This window comes from Erinaceus europaeus, chromosome 8, assembly GCF_950295315.1.
Source record: "Erinaceus europaeus chromosome 8, mEriEur2.1, whole genome shotgun sequence".
In the NCBI taxonomy this organism is placed as follows: domain Eukaryota; kingdom Metazoa; phylum Chordata; class Mammalia; order Eulipotyphla; family Erinaceidae; genus Erinaceus; species Erinaceus europaeus.
In genome coordinates this window covers 51,435,916-51,456,149 of record NC_080169.1, presented here as the reverse complement: position 1 = coordinate 51,456,149, position 20,234 = coordinate 51,435,916, and the positions used below count along the sequence as shown (strand labels likewise).

Below are 20,234 nucleotides of genomic sequence, written 5' to 3'. Positions count from 1 at the left end.
GACATCAGACAAGAAACTAATCACCAAAATATATAAAGAGCTCAGCAAACTTAGCATCAAAAAAGCAAATGACCCCATCCAAAAATGGGCAGAGGATATGAACAAAACATTCACCTCAGAGGAGATCCAAAAGGCTAACAAATATATGAAAAACTGCTCTAGGTCACTGATTGTCAGAGAAATGCAAATTAAGACAACACTAAGATACCACCTCACTCCTGTAAGAATGGCATACATCAAAAAGGACAGCAGCAACAAATGCTGGAGAGGATGTGGGGACAGAGGAACCCTTTTACATTGCTGGTGGGAATGTAAATTGGTACAGCCTCTGTGAAGAGCAGTCTGGAAAACTCTCAGAAGGCTAGACATGGACCTTCCATATGATCCAGTAATTCCTCTCCTGGGATTATACCCCAAGGACTCCATAACACCCAACCACAAAGAGGTGTGTACTCCTATGTTCATAGCAGCACAATTCATAGTAGCTAAAACCTGGAAGCAACCCAGGTGCCCAACACCAGATGAGTGGCTGAGAAAGCTGTGGTATATATACACAATGGAATACTATGCAGATATCAAGAACAATGAACCCACCTTCTCTGACCCATCTTGGACAGAGCTAGAAGGAATTATGTTAAGTGAACTAAGTCAGAAAGATGAGTATGGGATGATCCCACTCATCAACAGAAGTTGAGTAAGAAGATCTGAAAGGGAAACTAAAAGCAGGACCTGATCAAATTGTAAGTAGGGCACCAAAGTAAAAACCCAGTGGTGAGGGGTAGACATGCAGCTTCCTGGGCCAGTTGGGGGTGGGAGTGGGTGGGAGGGAGGGGTCACAGTCCTTTGGTGGTGGGAATGGTGTTTATGTACACTCCTAGCAAAATGTAGATATATAAATCAGTAGTTAATTAATATGAGAGGGGGAAAATCAATTGTATGTCTCAAAGTTTCTCAAAACACAAACTGAATCTTTTTAATATATAGGCTGTGTATTTGATATGCGGACTCTCTCAAAAGCCTAGACTAAGTAGATTAGAAGCATCCAATAGCACAGCTATATACAAGATACTGGATACTGTACAGCAAACCATAACAAAAGGACTTTTCAAAGTTAACCCAATTACCAAATAATGTGATGATAACATTAACTATCGATTGTCTTTTTGAACCCTAAGACAGCAGGAACCTCACATCTCCACTATAGAGCCCCTACTTCCCCCAGTCCTGGAACCCTTGGATAGGGCCCACTTTCCCGTATGCATCTCCCAATCCAAACCAAATAAATAATACTGCATCCGCCGATCACAACCTAACCAACGCAACGATTGCCACCTCAACATGCTTCACCTCAGACTGTGTCCAGAGACTTCACGTGTGGAATGACAACCCTTCAGCTTCATTACTTGGGTGAGACCTTTCCTTTAATAGTACACTCTAATTTCATCTCAGGTAGTTCACTTTCTAACAAAGTCCCATAACCTAGATATACACCAGTTTCTGTGAGAAGAGAGAGCTTATATTCACACGTATCCATAAACTACTACAAAATATATACCTGAAAGCAGAAGTACACTAGAGTTTGCAGTGAGTACCTCCCTAACACTTCCTCTCCACAATTCCAAGCTTGGGATTTATGTTTTCTCAACAATTTGTTTGGCTTCGTATATTAACTCTCTTTTCAATCACCAGGTTCCAGATGCCACCAGGATGCTGGCCAGGCTTCCCTGGATTGAAGACCCCACCAATGTGTCCTGGAGCTCAGCTTCCCCAGAGACACACCTTACTAGGGAAAGAGAGAAGCAGACTGGGAGTATGGACTGACCAGTCAACGCCCATGTTCAGCGGGGAAGCAATTACAGAAGCTAGACCTTCTACCTTCTGCAACCCTCAACGACCCTGGGTCCATGCTCCCAGAGGGCTAGAGAATGGGAAAGCTATCATGGGAGGGGGTGGGTTTTGGAGATTGGGTGGTGGGAATTTTGTGGAGTTGTACCCCTCCTACCTTATGTTTTTGTTCATTAATCCTTTATTAAATAAAAAATTTAAAAAAATAAAAAGGAAAAGGAAAAAAAATTAAAAATAAATAAATAAATAAAATTGAAAAAGATAGGGATGGACAGTACTTTATGTTCAGAGGATCAGTCAATCAAAAGGACATAAAAATTATTAACATCTATGCACCCAGTGAGAGGCCACCTAAATCAATCAAACATATACTGAAAGAACTACAGCAATATACTAATAGCAACACAGTAATAGTAGGGGACTTCAATACCCCACTCTCTCACCTGACAGATCATTCAGGCAAAAAAACAATAAAGAAATGAAGGAACACAGGGTCGGGCAATGGCATACATGGCTGAGATGGCTGAGCGCATGTGTCACAGTTCAAAAGGACCCAGTTTCAAGACCCAGGTCCCTACCTGCAGGGCAGGAAAACCTTGCAAGTAGTGAAATAGTGCTGCAGGTGTCTGTCTCTCTATCTCCCACCTCCTTGTAGACTTCTGGATCCCTCTAGGTAAGAAATAAAAAAATAATTTTAAAAATGAGGGAGCTAAATGAGGAGATAAGCTAGAACTATTGGACATTTGTAGAGTCATTCACCCCAAGAAACTGGAATGCACATTCTTTTCAAGTCTGCATGGGTCATGCTCAAGGACAGAACATATGTTAGGCCACAAAGACAGCATCAGCAAATTCAAGAGCACTGAAATCATCCCAAGCATCTACTCAGGCCACAGTGGGATTAAATTAACACAACAATAAACAAAAATTAGTAAAAGTCCCAAAATGTGGAAACTCAATAGTATACTACTTAATAACTATTGACTTAAAAGAGGAAATTAAGGAAGAAATCAAAATGTTTCTAGAGTTTAATGAAAATGAAGACATGAGCTTTCAAAATATTTGGGACACAGCTAAGGCAGTACTGAGAGGGAAGTTCATAGTCATATAAGCACACATTAGGAAACAAGAAAAAGCACAAATAAACAGCCCAATTGCTCACCTTAAAGACCTAAAAGAAGAAGAAGAACAGAAGAACCCTAAAGCAACCCAAAGGACAGAAATAACTAAAGTTACGGCAGAAATTAGTAACATTGAAAATAAGAAAACTGGGGCTGGGTGGTGGCACACCTGGCTGAGTGCACACATTACAGTGTTCAAAGACCTGTTTTTAAGCACTCAGTCCCCACCTGTATGGAAAAAGCTTTGCGAGTGGTGAAGCAGGGCTGCAGGTGTCTCTCTTCCTCTCTATCACCCCCTTCCCTCTTGATTTCTGGCTGTCTCTATCCAATAAATAAATAAAGATAGTTAAAAATGGAGTTATTTTTTTTAAAAAAAAGAAAATAAAACCATACCAAAAAAGCAATGAAAGCAAATGTTGGTTCTTTGAAAGAGTGAACAAAATTGACAAATCTTTAGCGAGACTCACAAAACAAAAAAAGGGAGAAGACCCAAATAAATCAGGTAGTGGAAGAGGAGATATCACAACAGACACCTCAGAAATTCAACATATCATGGAAGGCTTCTATGAACAAATATATGCCACCATGCTTGAGAACCTGGAAGAAACAGATGAATACATAGATACCTACAAACTTCCAAGATTAAATCAAGAGGAACTAGAAAACATGAACAGGCCAATCACAGCCAATGAAATTAAAAAAATTATTAAAAACCTTGCCAAGAATAAAAATCCTAGACCAGATGGTTTTACAAACAAATTCTACACAGCCTACAAGTTAATATCTCTGCTTTTAAAACTCTTCCAAATGGTTGAAGACATAGAAATACTCCCTTCCATCTTCTATGAAGCCAACATCACTTTGATAACAAAAGCAGACAGGGATATAACCAAAAAGGAAAACTACAGATGAGTATCTCTAATGAACATACATAGATGCCAAAATACTGAACAAGATTCTAGCCATCCAGATACAGCAGTATATTAAAAAGATTATTCATCATGACCAAGTGGCGTTTATCCCAGGAATGTAAGATTGGTTAGTATACGTAAATCAATCAATGTGATACACCACATCAATAAATGCAAGACCAAAAATCACATGGTTATATCAATAGATGCAGATAAAGCCTTGGACAAAATAAAACATCCGTTTATGATCAAAATGCTACAAAAAAATGGGAATAGATGGAAAATTCCTCAAGATAGTGGAATGTATATATAGCAAACCTACAGCCAATATCATACTCAATGGTGAAAAACTGGAAGCATTTCCCCTCAGATCAGGTACTGGACAGGGCTGCCCACAATCACCATTACTATTCAAAATAGTGTTGGAAGTTCTTGCCAAAGCAATCAGGCAGGAGCAAGGAATGAAAGGCATGCAGATTGGAAGAGAAATCTCCCTATTTGCAGATGATCTGAGTGTCCACATAGGAAAACATAAAGAATCCAGCAGGAAGCTTTTGAAAATTATCACGCAATATAGCAAGGTGTCAGGTTGCAAAATTAACATACAAAAGTCAGTGGCATTCCTTTATGCAAACACTAAATTGGAAGAGGATGAAATCCAGAAATCAGTTCCTTTTACTATAGCAACAAGAACAATAAAATATCTAGGAATAAACCTAAACAAAGAAGTGAAAGACTTGTATACTGAGAATTATGAGTCATTACTCAAGGAAATAGAAAAAGACACAAAGAAGTGGAAAGATATTCCATCTCCATGGGTTGGAAGAATTAACATAATTAAAATGAACATACTACCCAGAGTCTTATACAAATTTAATACAATTCCCATTAAGATTCCAAGCACATATTTTAGGAGAATTTAAAAAAAGCTACAAATTTTTATCTGGAACCAGAAAAGACCTAGAATTGCCAAAATACTCTTGAGAATAAAGAACAGAACTGGAGGCATCACACTCCCAGATCTCAAATTGTATTATAGGGCCATTGTAATCAAAATTGCTTGGTGCTGGAACATAAATAGACACACTGACCAGTGGGATAGAATAAAGAACCCAGAAATAAGCCTATTAAGTGGTGAAAGGATAACCTCTTCAACAACTGTTGTTGGAAAAATGCGTTGAAATGTGCAGAAGAATGAAAGTGAACCACCTCATTTCACTAAACACAAAAGTAAATTCCAAGTGGATCAAGAACTTGAATGCTAACATCAGATACTAACCAGAAACTATCAAATACTTAGAAGAAAATATTGACAGAACTCTTTTCTGTCTAACTTTTAAAGACATCTTCAATGAAATGAATCCAATTACAAAGAAGACTAAGGCAGGGAAACTACATCAAACTAAAAAGCTTCTGAACAGCAAAAGAAACCAATACCCAAACAAAGAGACTCTTCATAAAATGTGAAAAGATCCTTACATGCTGTACATCAGACAAGAGACTAGTAACCAAAATATATAAAGAGCTTGCCAAACTCAACAACAAGAAAACAAATAATCCCATCCTAAAGTGGGGAGAGGACATGCACAGAATATTCACCAGAGAAGTGATCAGAAAGGCTTAGAAACATATGAAAAAATACTCCAGGTCACTGTCAGAGAAATGCAAATAAAGACAACAATGAGATACCACTTCACTCCTGTGAGAATGTCATACATCAGAAAAGGTAGCAGCAACAAATTCTGGAGAGGTTGTGGGGACAAATGAATCCTTCTGCACTGCTGGTGGGAATGTAAATGAATCTAATCTTTGTGGAGAGCAGTCTGGAGAACTCTCAGAAGGCTAGAAATGGACCTACCTTATGACCCTGCAATTCCTCTTCTGGGGATATATCCTAAGGAACAAAGCACACCCACCCAAAAAGATATGTTTTCTACCTATGCTCATAGAAACACAATTTTTTATAGCCCAAACCTGGAGACAATCCAGGTGTCCAACAACAGATGAGTGGCTGATCAAGTTGTGGTCTATATACACAGTAGAATACTGCTCAGGCATTAAAAATGGTGATTTCATTGTTTTCAGCCCATCTTGGATGGAACTTGAAGAAATCATTTTAAGTGAAATAAGTCAGAAACTGAAGGATGAATGTGGTATTATCTCACTCACAGGCAGAAGTTGAAAAACAAGATCAGAAGAGAAAACACTAAGCAGAATATGGAATGTTGTTGGTGTATTGCACCAAAAAAAAAAAGATTCTGGGGTGGATGGGGTGAGGTTCAGGTCCTGGAACATGATGGAACAGGTCATAGGGGGAGTTGTATTGTCATGTGGAAAACTGGGAAATGTTATGCATGTATCAAAGATTGTATTTACTCTCAAATGTAAAAAAAAGTAATCGCCTAATAAAGAAAAAACAATTCTAGTAGTCAAAAAATGTATATACTTAGGAATTAGAGTAAATTGACATAAAGATTCATTCTTCTGTTTAATAGTTTTGTAATTTGGAAGTGCCCACAAAAAATAAAAAAATTAAAAAAATGTTTTTTTGGTCATTGGGGTTTCACCACTCTGAGTCCAAAATTTCATATGTAAAGAAACAGAAATAGAGTGGGAAAAAGTACCATATCTCCAAAGTTGCTACCAGTGTAATGAGGGCTGGATTTGAACCTGGCAGTACACTTGACAAAACAGGTACATTATCCAGGTGAGATATCTTGCCAATCATAAATATATTTATCTATTTATTTATTAAATTAAAGATATCTCAGTCAGTTGTAAATTTCTGCATTCCTCCTTGTACTTGTAGATAAATTTTTATGGAGGTGATCTTGAAATTAGGAATTTTGCCAAAATAAGAGTGAGTGAGAGAGAAGAAAATAGAAGTGAACAATAGAAGAAAGCTGAAACAAGAGGAAAAAAATCACTGGAGAAGATTTCAGTCGTGTTTCAATCAATGATTAGGTTAATCAGTGGCATTCCTCGAAGGACTGAGAGAAGTCAGAGGTGGAAAAGAACAGGGAAAAACTCACAAATTCTGACATTTGAAACTTGAATTGAGGCTTGGGTTGACTGAATGGGGGAGATGCCCCAGAAGGAGAACTTAAGGAGTAGCAAGAAATTATATCTATTAGCAAACTCAGTCTGATGCATGGGAGTCCAAAAGTTCACTGACCCTTCACTGTCATGTACATACCAAGTCCCTCGACAAGCTGACACTTCTGGGGTTCTACAGGATCTACATCTCTGGATGTAAAAATTCTTTGTCTGTAAAATAAAAAGCTATAGATCAATATGCAGCATCCAAAGTTGGTATCTTAACATGGACCTTAGTCTCCTGGATGGTAATCAACTTTTTATCATTATAGATATGATATATTATTATTATTACTATAATATTATTCAAACATTAATAATGATATTCCAATATTAGGAGGCCTCTGCTTTTATTTACATTTACGTTCAAAATGCAGATATTTATGAATAAGGTGCCTATACCAACTAACCTCATCTAGCTATTGTTATAAAACTAAAGCTCAATTATCTCTGGACAATACCGCCCAAATTAATGATCACTATTTAACAGTGTAAGTAACTAAACAGTAATGTTAATGATGAAGTAGTACAAAACATTACACTGCCTGCTAAAATATTTTCTATTAGAAAGCTGCATTTATTCCCTTAATCTTGATCTCTTTCCTCAAAGCCCCCAAATTCAATAGCATTTTATAGTAGACAAACCATGGAATTTTTACTTTAACTTTTTTTTTAATTATGCTGGCTTATTTTGCAAGTATGTAAAATAATTAAGCTAGCCACAGTATAAACCTTGACCAACTACATTTCTTTTTAGTATAGCATTCTTGTATCAATAGTAAATCATTCGTCTAAATACCAGGAGTGTTTTAATTTTCTTATTAAATTTTGTGTAGAAAGACTGTACTTGGACTTATTCTACTGTCACTTTAAAAAATATGCCTTATGTAAGTTGGGTACTAACGCAGCGGGTTAAGCGCACGAGGGCAAAGCACAAAGACCAGCCTAAGGATCCTGGCTCGAGCCCCAGTTCCCCACCTGCAGGGGAGTCGATTCACAAATGATGAAGCAGGTGTGTAGGTGTCTATCTTTCTCTCCCCCTCTCTATCTTCCCCTCATCTCTCCTTTTCTCTCTGTCCTATTCAACAACGATGACATCAATAACAACAATAATGACTACAACAATAAAACGAGGGCAACAAAAGCGGATAAATAAATATTAAAAATTAAAAATATGCCTTAGATCTAGTTTATAATTACAATTATTAAACTCACACTTGAGATCATGGGTACTGAATCCGGCAATAAACCTACTCAAGCTGAGCTAGAAAATATTACCAAAAGGCATCAGCCTTTTTGATAAATTCTAGATGTGAACCTCTACTTAAGAGGATACACACACACACACACTACAGAGAACTGAAGGCAAACAGAGGCTCTAGATCCACTAAGAAATCTGCATCACACCCAGCATTCCTAAATCCTCCATTTCTTTTCTTTTTCTTTCTTCTTCTTTTTTTTTTTTTCAGTTCAGTATTTTCTTTCCTCAAGTATATCTAAAATGTCCTCACCCTAAAGGGTCCACTTCAAAAGGTGAGACATTTACAGATGCCAGCTACTACCTGCAGCTTTTAATTTAATCCACCCCCCACCACTTGACTAGGGCATATAATCTCCCTTGATTTCTGCAATTCAGCATTTCTGTTGAGCAACTTCAGAATCAGTAGTAGTAAACACAGAACTGGAAGTTTAATCTCTTCCAGGCCATCCAACAGAGAAAGCTTTTTACATAAGCAGAATGTCAAGGCTAACTTAGAAAAAGGGAAGGAGGTAAGACTTTCAGAAAATAAATTGGGGCATTTCTGATTTACTGTTTTAGGAGATGCAATTAGTCGATTTACTTTTCACATTAATATTCCTCAAGGGCTAGTTTGCTGGTTGAAAAATTGAGGGTGATTCTAAAACCGCTCATTCTTACTCACTAGGAATGTAGCACTGGACAGCACAGGAGTTAACTTGGAAGAGGACAGAGGTCTAAGGCCATACCACCCTAAACACCCCGATCTCCGAAGAGGACAGAGGAAGAACTGAGGTCGCCGGCACCAAGCTGTCAACTCACCTAAATGTCACTAACCTCTGACCGATTAGGGCCAGGCTAGCCCCCAGCAAGGTCAATGCCACCAGCTTCCCCATGGTGCACCAGCTTTCTGCCCCTAGGTTCTGTTCTTATTCAAACACAGAGCTCCTTGGGGAAAGAGTCCAGCTCCCGGCTCCGCCTTCCTCCTGGAATCAGTACCCGCCCCAAGTGTCAGTACCTCTGGGGTATGTGAGTTGTCAAGACATTGCAATGTGATCTCCTAGTCCCGCCCCTCTCGCTCACCCCTCCTCACACCCTACTCCCTCCCAGCCTGCCACCTAAGGTTCAAGGTCTGTCACCTATAAGTGCTAGGTTCAAGGAAACTGGGAAACCTTTAGTCGCTGGGGTTCATTTTTATCTCAAGACTCAAAATACCTGACTGGTGCTAAGTGCTACTAGTTAGGGACTAATTAGCTGCTCTCTGCAGCTTCTGCAAGAACACACCTGTTAGATTGTACTTCAAATAATTAATTTCAAAAGAGTTCAAAAGGGAGGAATTTAATCCTGTTTTTCATAAGGACTTAGAATGACAGCTATTAAAAAGAAAACTGCTTAAAAAGCTGAAAAGGTGGGAGTTGAGGGGCTGGTGTCCATGCTGGGTTTGGGGCTGCTCAATATTTAGAGTAAACTTGGATAAGAGGCTCAGCTCTATCATCTATCTATCTATCTATCTATCTTTCCTTAACATATCCTGGGTTTCACTGCTGTTGACATTTTGAGGGAGATAGGCTTGAACCTGGACAGCACACAGCAAAGCAGGCAAACTCTCCTGGTGAGCTATTTTGTAGAACCAAGGTTCTCAATCTTATGTTGCAGTCCTGTCTTTCATGAAAGAACACCCACCTTATAAATGGCTTAAAATAAAATGTTGATTGAGTGCAATGTGCCTAAACACTGTGTTTGGTATGTTATAAGAAAGCAAAAAAAAAAAAATTAACTATCAAATAAATCTGAACTTCCATGTGAGACTGTAGACTCATTTGGGACAGAAACCCCTATTTTCAGTGCCAAGAACAGAATTCTATATTTGATATTTGCCTGTAAATATTGATAAAATGGGTGAGTACAAGATGTGAACTTGAGAAAAAAAAACTGGAAGAGGACCAGCAAAACAGATCATTTTGATTATGTGCATGACCTAGTTTTGAGCCTGGCCTCTGTTACATCATTTTGCCTTCTATCTAGGTATAAAGAAAGAGAGAGAGGGAGAAGGAGAGAGGGAGAGAGGGAGAGAGAGAGACACACACACATAGAGAAAGAGAGATGAGAAAGAGAAAGAAAAAGAAAGAAGAAAGAAGGAAAGAAAGATAAATAAGAGGGGAAGAAAGAGAAAATAAGTCAGGAGAATAAAAAACAGGCATAATGAAATAGTAATAATTGCACTAAATGCTTTGCATGTTTTATCACATTCTTTTTGTATTTATAAATAAGAAAAACAAGGCTCTGTAAAAGTAATAACTTGCTCTAGGTTACATAAATAAGTTTCAGATCCTCCATTTGAACTCAGGTCAATGTTCATGTTCCTTACCACTATGCTTGTTACCTGCCAGCACAGCATGAAAGAATAGATAAAAAATAAAATAAAATAAATAAAGGTATACTATTGAGTAAATAATTGAGAGTGCTTTGTTATCTTTAATTTGTATGAAAATTCTTTAAAAAACTTTTTATTATCTTTATTTATTGAACAGAAATGGCCAGAAGAGAAAGGGGAGAGATGGAGAGAGACAGAAACACACCTGTAGACCTGCTTCACCACTCATGAAACTTTCCCCCTGCAGGTGGGGGCTAGGGGCTCGAACCTGGGTCCTTGAGCATTATAACATGTGAACTCAACTAGATGTGCCAATTCTTCAATTTAGGCACAGTGGCGCATATTTACTTTAAATCTCCATGGTCAATATAATTTGAACATATAGTCTTCCCACTCTGGTTAATTAGCGTTAAAGGTTTTCAAATAGTGCAGACCACTCGATCAAGTGTCACCCTTAAGCCACACCTGGAGATTTCACTTATTAGGTAAAGATGTTGAATAGTTTTAAAAAAAGTTACTTATGGGATCTGGTGTTAGTGCACCTGGTAGAGTGCATACATTATCATGCACAAAGCCTGGATTCAAGCCCCTAGTCCCCTCCTGAAGGGAGGAAGCTTCATGAGCAGTGAAGCAGTGCTATAGGTATCTCTTCTCTCCCCACCACCTTTATCTTATTCCTTCTCAGTTTCTCTCTGCCTAATCATAAATAAATAAATAAATAAATAAATAAATAAATAAATAAATGGTTCTTTAAATTATTCCTGTTGAAGTCAATGCTGTGCAAAACGTGTGAATTAGTGATATGTATTGCATAAGTAGTTGTAACTCTGGAATGAGAATAAGAACAGAATATCCTCATACTAAGGAGTAGGTTTCTAGGATTCTTAGCATCCATTCAGACTACTTTAATAGTACAAACAAAAAAGCCCACAGGTCAATGGCATATAAACAACAAACACGTATCTCCATTCTGGAGATAAAGAAGCCAGCAAATTCAGTGTCTTATAAGAGATGATTTCTAGAGTGCTGTATTATTATTATTTTATATTACATTTTTACTATTTCCTCATATAGTAGGAAGTTCAATGACGTTCTCTTATATAGAGCATTAGTTCCATCTGTGGGGTTCCACTCCATGATCACATTACCTCCCAAAGGTCCCATCTCCTAATACCATCACATTGGAGGACAGAGTTTTAACATATGAATTTATGGGGGAGACATATCAAGCTATAGGCTGGCTCTATAGCACGGGTGCATATTATATCCACACTATTGGCCTAGGGACATTGTGCTTTTTAAAAATTATTTACCACAGATGAGTTGAATCCCCCTTCATGTGTTCTTGATCTGAGACTTTTTTTTTGTTTTTTTGGTCACATGCTTGTTAAAACATAGTGCCCCGGCCAGCAGGGTGGTGAACAGGGGTTAGGAACCTCGGGACCTGGAATGACAGGAACAAGAGATGCGAAAAAATGACAGCAAGACAGGATTCTCATCATGCTGCAAAATTTTATTGTGTTCACAGGCATTATAAGGCTTTGGGAAAGGGGGAAGTGCTGGAGGAGGAGGAGGAGGGGGAGCAATCATCAAAGTGGAATGTTTCTTGCAACATACAATGGCCGAAACCATGTTTGTTACCACAACTATATGTTGTGTCACTTGATTTCTGATAAATGGTCTACCTGAGGGGAAATGGTCTGCCCGTGGGGGAAATGAAAACTTGTCTCGAGGGCTTCCATTGTTTCAAAGCTTATCAAGCAGAGAAATGGCTCCTGGCATCTCCTCCTTTCGTTATAATTTAACTGAGGCAGGCAATCGGGGGTGAGGGGTAGAGACCTTAACAGCAGTTTTGGTGGCCATTAACCAGAGGGAAGAAGTATTGACCCAATTCCTCCCACGGGGTGAATGTAAAACCAATCTTCCTGCATCTTATAAGGCTCTTGGTGTCTTTTTGGGGAGGGGAGGCAGAGCCACAGTTTCCAAGAAAACAATTTTTGTTGCTGACACCAACCTCCATGCAAATCAGGTTTGCTTCACGGGGGACTCAGAGGCAGACTATAGGGTCCTCCCACTGCAGTGCTTTGCCTTGCACCCTTTACTGGTGTCCTTGCCCTGCCAATGTTGGATGCCTCAATGCATAATTATGAATTTATGCCATCCAAAAGGGAGGTCTGTCACCCTCAGATTCAGCCAGGCCTCTGTCAGCCAAATCAAGCCTATGATAATATATTTGTAAGGGTTTTGATGCCAAGGAGTCAATCTGCTGTTTTATAAAATCAGTAATCTTATTGAAAATAAAGGGTCCTAAGGTAATCATTAACAAAAGACCAATCAAGGGTCCCACGACTGAAGGCAGCCAAGTAAAGAAGGGGGAATTCATCCATGATTGTGCAGAGGAAGGGTCATATCTATTTCTCAGATCTCGACTGTGTTTGTAGGTTTTTAACATTTTCTTCTATAATTCCTGATTCATTAATGTAAAAACAACATTCTTCTTGTAAAGCTAAGCAGGTTCCTTCCTTTTCTGCTGTAAGAAGATCAAGGGCTCGTCTGTTCTGTAAGGTAACCTTTGCCAGGGACGTGATCTGTCTCTATAGTGACTCTAGACTGTTTGTGGTGGAATCTATGACTTGTTGTAATTTGTTAGAAAAGTCATGGGAGGAATATATAGAGTGTCCTAGTGTGCCACCAGCAAGTCTAAGGGAAGCAGTCAGTGGATGTGATGTCCAGGGGAAGAAACACAGCACGTCTGGTCCTCTGGTGGTTGTCAGCACGAACTGATGAAATTTTTCTTCTTCATAGAGGGTCAGCTGTGGAACAAGCAAAACTAGGAGGCAGGGACCTGGTAGAGAAGAATTGACATGAAAATATAAGGATGGTGTTGTACCAAAACACAGAGGAGGTGCATACACATTAGGAGAGGTTCCTTGAACATGAGGAATATTTTGAGAAAAGTGAGCAGTCAATAAACATGCAAAGATGAAGTCAGCAGTGGTACGTCAGCAGAAAGAGAAGACTTGGATAGGCTGGTGAGGTTAGCTGGAGTATCTACTGCCATGGCGTCCTTTGTGGTAAGGACTTGCCAACAGGGACTCTGTGGATTTTGCAAGAGCAATAATGTCATCCACCATAATAAAAGGAAAACAAACATGGACATCCAGTGTTGAAAAAGAGAAAAAGGAAAAAATATATGTCTCTCTAACTGGAAAAGTGGGTGGCTTTGTCAATGAGATATAATAAATGGACAATTCAAATTTTTGTAAATATTAAAAAGGCTTAGTATAGTTATTTCATTGACACTTTAGCCAACTGACTAATGGGGGGGTGCATTCCCCTTCTTTTTTTATTAATTGAGCTTAAGGGTTTTAGTTTTTCTTGTTTGAGCTGTAGCCCACATAAATTTAGAAAAAAATACCAACTGAGAAAAAAAATGTTTTTGTTTACTAAACATGGGCAGGTGAATTACATCAATCTGTCAGAGAGCATTGGCTTCTATCAATGGAGATTAATCTTAAAAGTCTGAATAGCAGGATCTTAATTAAATAATACAGGAGCCAGTAAAGTGTTCTCACTATGGCAGGTCAAGTGTTAAAATTTTAAGAGGCTTGTAAAAAAATGAGAAAAATTTGAGGATATGAGTGACTTTAGGAGTCATCACACACCCATAAATAAAAAATGCAAAATGTTTAGTTTTAAAACTTACCATATGAGCAGTCAGTTCTTCATGTGCAGATGTACCTATAATTATTTACTTAGGGAGAAAACTAGTGCCAAGTTAATTGATGATCTAATTGTTAGAATTGGCTTGAGTTCTTTCATATGATTTTAGAAATCTCTTTATTAAAATATACCAATATGTTATAGAAAGTCAATACCTAATGTGTTGACATGATAAAATGTTTACCATTTTTTAGCATTATTTTCAACTGATCAAACAGTTTAAGCACACTACTATAACTTTAGTTTACTAAGATCTTTACTCATCACAAGGCTATCATGAGTAAGCATAGATATAAAACTCTTAATAGATTTTGTTCCTTAGAATTCTAATATAGCAACTTAAAAGGCTAAAATAAAACCTCATAGCTTAAATGTTCAAAATACTAATTATGCTAAATCAGGATTTGTCAAAACAAATCTATCAGACCAGAAGCACCATGTATTACCTTAATTTATCAAGAATAAACCTCTGGCAGTGTCTTAAAACAAGCCAGATAATTTTTTACTCTCTAAAAGAACTGACTAAAGTTTGACATGGAGAATCTGTACTTTTCAGAAGCCAATTATTTGATAATAATTTTTGTAGTCTTTCTAAATAGGGGAGTTATCTCAGTAACAACTTTATCAGAAGGAGTCACTGTAAAAGCAAAAGTAACTAGCTCATGAGTAAGATAAAAAAAAATCTCTTACCAAGTTTTAAAATAAAAGTTTTAACCGGAGCATTTCTGTCTATATCAGACATAAAACTCTCTTAACTTTTTATCTAGTCTCTCTTATGTTTTAATATCTAAAGTTCTTTCTCAGGGAAAACCAGGGGCATACTTTTTTAATAAAATGTAAAAAGGTTAGCTAAAACATCTATACAGCTCTAAATTAGGCTGTCTCATATTTATTTGATAAGTTTTATCTGGAAAAATTTTTTTACATATCTTATTTAAATTAAACCTCATTTATCAGAGCAAAAGCCTTTGGCATGTAAATAATTAACATAACCATTGTGTTATCTTTTATTAACCCAAACCAGTTTTGCCTGTTTAGTTGAGAAAGTATTTTAAAACCTTTTTTTGTGTGTGTGTCACTTAAACAATTTTAATTAAAATGCTAAACTTTGTTAGGATCTTTGCTTATCACAAAGCTATCACACCCTTAGGGCAGCTATGAACAAGGGTGGGTACACAACTTAATTGATCTTTCACTTTGATTTGGATAGGTAACTTAAAAAGCTAAAATGAACCTTATAGCTGAAATGTTCAAAATAAATTTTTACTGTTAACATTTCTTTTAGATGACCATTTTACACTAAATAATTTTGTTGAATCACATCTGCTGAATAAAAATTTTTTATCAGGCCAGGAATATCATGTTTAACCCTTTTTTTTCTTGGCAAGGCCACTGCTCTACACTGACTGGGTTATTAGAAAGCCAATCAAACATGGAATTTGTTACAAACAGTGGCAGTTGGTATTGGGGTGCTGTTAAGGTTTAGAATTTTCACAAGAGTGAGAGAGACTGCAGAGGCATTTTACCATGCCTAGAGATCTCAGAAAATCTTTTAACTAATGAATTGATGCTGATATTAGCTATCAGAAGGACAAAACTGTCCTATATTTTACTCTGGTAAAGGTGTGCCAACTCTATGAGTTGGGATCTTTAAAACCACATTTAGCTTAACTAAATCTTATTTAAAACTTAAAACGAACTTTGGTTACTTAGGGGTTCACACATTAATGAAAACAAGGTTAGTACACAGACTTAAAACAGACATTCTTGGTGAAAAGAAAAATTTTCCCTTTGAAAGCCGCTGTTGGATTTCTAACTCACAGCCACTCCACCCACCCCCCCCAGGGGCGTTTGTGGCTTAGGGGATGATTGACTGAAGTCTTTGCCAATCTGTGGAGCAGGAGCTCTGTGCCGTGATTGGCTGCGCGGATGGAACAGGCGGGCTTAGTTTACCGCCACGCATGGAGAAGCTCAGAGTAAAATCTTTGAAAGTTCTTTTTCTGGGCTAAGGTACATTTTACAGTTTTAAAGAAACAAATCATTAAATTTCTATCAAAAGTGTGTACTGGTTCTCTGATTAATAGCTTTTAAGTTAAAGAGAACTTCTTGTTTGATTGATTTCATTCTTTCTTTAAAGAATAGCTTGCTAGCCAGATACGATCTCACTCAGAACTGGTTTAACGCTTTCTGAGAGCTCTGGGGGAAGCCAGAGGGAAAAAGCTGGATCTTTTTTGGCTGGCTAATTTAAAGATAATGCCAAATCAAGAGCCCACAGTTCTTTAACTAATTGTAAATGTTCTCATTTTTCTTCTATTAATTTTCTAAGGGAAGCTGTTTTTCATGCTAGTTGCGGGTGGTCTTAAGGTTGTCAAAGAGGGGTAAATATTAACAGGAGGGCACTTAGCAGGAGGCCTCAGGGGCGGGGTCTCCTGAATCAGGCATAGAGACAGACTCACAAACAGAAGGTGACCGGGAGTGTCCCTGTAAGACTTTTTCTCCCTCTCTCATGACTCTCTGTACATCAGGACAATGTTTATAGACTTTGAGTATATCATTTACTAAATTCCAATAAGAAAAAGCCTGGACTGGAATCTTTTTTCGACCAAAGGTCTCATAAAAATCTCTTAAACAGTTTCCTACTCTAGCCCATCTTTTTTCATCAATAGTCCCCTCTAAGGGAAAACATGGACAAGCATCACTCACAAAATAAAAAAAACTTCTTGAGATCCTTTTTCTTGACCCTTACTCCTCATGTCTTGAGGGACTCTCTGAGTCCTTTAATAAACAGATCTTGTTTACTAAATTCCTGTCCCATGGTAGTGCTTACCATGCCGCTGTGACACTCCTCCAGATGCGACTCACGGCCGGGCAGTTCCATGGCCATCTATGCGAGCCGGTGCATTTCCTCCTCAGCCGTGGTGGCTCAGTGAATCAGGATAGGCCTATCCTCTCGATCAGCGGTGTTCCAAGGTCCAGAAGGCTTCTTCACCCCACGTTTGGGCGCCAGATGCCCCGGCCAGTGGGGTGTGAACAGGGGCTAGGAACCCAAGAACCTGGAATGAAAGGAACAGGAGACACAAGAAATGACAGCAAGACAGGATTCTGATCAAGCTGCAAAATTTTATTGTGTTCACAGGCATTATAAGGCTTTGGGGAAGGGGGAAGTGCTGGAGGAGGAGGAGGAGGGGGAGCAATCATCAAAGTGGAATGTTTCTTGCAACATACAATGGCCGAAACCATGTTTGTTACCACAACTATGTGTTGTGTCACTTGATTTCTGATAAATGGTCTACCTGAGGGGAAATGGTCTGCCCGTGGGGGAAATGAAAACTTGTCTCGAGGGCTTCCATTGTTTCAAAGCTTATCAAGCAGAGAAATGGCTCCTGGCAACATAGAGCTTGCTGAAACATGGAGGACAGATATGGACCTTTATTGATTCTACTAAACAGATACTAGAACAATTTTCTTGTCTCTGTAGTAATAAATGTCTATGTGCACTGTAATGTGTTCACTTAACCAGGTGCACCACCACCCCTTACCCCCTTGAGCCAACACTCTTAACACTGCACATTTGCTTTGAAGAATAACAGACACTTATGTCACTATGAAGGAATGCCTTATCAGATGGGCCCTTGTCCTTTGAATTTAAACTTCTCTCTGGTGGGATCAAGTAATGGCACAGCTGGTTGAACATACTTATTACAATGCACAAGAACCCCAGTGCAAGTCCCCAGTCCCCACTTGCAGGGTGGATGTTTCACCAGTGGTGAAGCAGTGTTGCAGATGCCTCTTTTTCTCTCCTCATTTTATCTCTATCTCCAATAAATAATTAATAAATAAAATAGTTAAACTAATAAATGGTTTTCTGGGATGATGTGTAGGTAAGACCATGACTAACTGATGGGGAAGGGAAGAAACATTTCTTGTCATTCACATTTAATAGTATTTGATGGTCATTCCTGATTTGCTTGAGAAGACATAGTGTAAACAAGGTGCCCTTGCCTTCAAAAGCTTACATTCTAGTGGGGAAATATATTTTAGCACAAAATTGAAGGAAGGAAAGAAGGAGAAAGGGAAGGATGTAAGGAGGGGAGAGGGAATAAAAAAAAGACAAAGAAGCCAATTGCCATATATATTTTTTCAGATAAATTAAACTTTTATTGAAAACAAAACATGTTAGAGAAAGAGAGAAGAGGACTCACAAGCTTTATGATCACATGGTGGTCCCAGGGGAGAGAGAGAGAGAGGAGGAGAGACAGAAAAGAGAGAGAGAGAGAGAGAGAGAGAACAAAGGAAGAGACTTACATGATGCTGTCTGGTCCAAAGAGAGATGCCTTATATATTTATTATTATTATTATTTAATTTTTTATTTATAAAAAAGAAACAATGACGCCTTATATTTTTAATAAGATGGTTAATCAAGTCTCATCATAAGAGGAGGCAGAGAATTTCAGGGAAAAAGTTAAATTCATATCCTCATAGGTGTTGGAAACAGGCAGCTCAGCATACAACACAGGGCTGAGTGGGGAAGCACAAGCGTGGCTGAGGAGACTAAGGCAGATAAGTCTCCTACTTTTTCTAGGAGTTTTGGAGAAAAGGCAGCAGGAAAAACTACTTCGAATTAGATAGGTGGGGTAATTTTGACAGAATTTGTTGGTGCTGGGATTATTATGACAAACGAATGTTGTCTCCTGGGATATAAAAGGATGTGTTTTTTGAGTTGGTTAACACCTCTATTCTTTGATAGAGCTGCTGTCCTTTGATACTGGCAAAGTGCTTTGCTATTTTCATATGCAGAAAAAGCCTCCCTAAAGAGATGAATTAAAATAGAGAGAAAAGTCAGAGAAGAAACTAGGCTTGTAAAGAGTAGGAGGAAGAGAAATCCATTGAAGGAGTTTGTTGTATATAGGAATTTGCCGCAACAGTGAGACTGAAGCAGTTACAGAAGAGAGTGTTTCCAGATTATGTTGATGCAGAAGCCAAACTCTAAGTAACATGGCATCTTGCAAAACTTGTTAAAGAGACTGATGATGCAGAAGTGATTTGAGAAAATGATATGAGTTAAGTACTTAGATACTGAACTGAACATGAACTAGAGCAGAGTGATACTCTTAGCAATGAGTCCACTTGGAAAACTAATTCAGTTTGAAGGGTTAAGCCACAGACATGGCAGTGGATATGTGTATAGATCAGAAATGTCACAGAAGTAAAGTAACATAGTTTTCTGATGTTTAAGGATGAATGTGAAACCAAGGACAAAACTAAGACATGGACAGATGATGTCAGCTGTGGATTAATCAGCATACAAGTGATATGTAAACATACTGGAATGAATGAGAAAGATGAAAAAAGAAAGAGAGAGCACCTGTCCATAGTCTCATGCTGAATGAGGTGCATGGCCTAGGTGAGGAGACAGAAAAAGAGCTAACTAGTGAAGCACAAGGAGAAGGCTATTATGAAAGCTTGTACAAAAGTATATTTTATAAACCTATTTATACAATAAAAGATATTGACAAGACCATAGGATAAGAGGGGTACAATTCCACACAATTCCCACTACCAGAGTTCCATAACCTATCCCTTCCCTCGAAAGCTTTCCTATTATGAATAGTAGAGCAAACTAAAAGCTGAGAAGTCAACTAGAGGAGAGCAGAGGAGAATGCTAATTGTATTATGTTAACAGTGGAGATCTTTGATGAGCTTGACTAGAGCAGTTTGTAACTATAGCCAGAAAATAATTGGTTGAGGAGTAAATGAGTAATGAAGTAGAGACTGTGTATCTTAAACGTTTGTTTCCTTGTAATGGATATATTAGCTATATATTCTGAGGAGTTAAAGTATCCCACATAACATAGCAGCTTAAAGCCTACATTATCTCAGCACTGTTGTACATTTGGAAGCACTTAAGAAGATGGTCTGGGAGTTG

The 20,234-nt window shown here is 38.2% G+C and overlaps 1 protein-coding gene across 2 annotated transcripts in view; it reads right to left on the bottom strand.

Annotated features, from left to right (window-relative positions):
* PON3 (paraoxonase 3) overlaps positions 1-9,187 on the bottom strand; it is a 51,824-nt gene extending 42,637 nt beyond the window's left edge. The window contains exons 1-2 of one of the 2 annotated variants that reach the window (XM_007538255.3): positions 9,033-9,187; positions 7,074-7,144 (exon numbers count right to left, since the gene is read on the bottom strand). In XM_007538255.3, coding sequence (XP_007538317.2) covers positions 7,074-7,144; positions 9,033-9,106 — 145 coding nt within the window. In that variant the 5' untranslated portion in view covers positions 9,107-9,187. The remainder of the gene's footprint in view (positions 1-7,073; positions 7,145-9,032) is intronic. The other variant, XM_016194859.2, reaches the window with a different exon arrangement.
* Between the last annotated feature and the right edge of the window lie 11,047 nt (positions 9,188-20,234).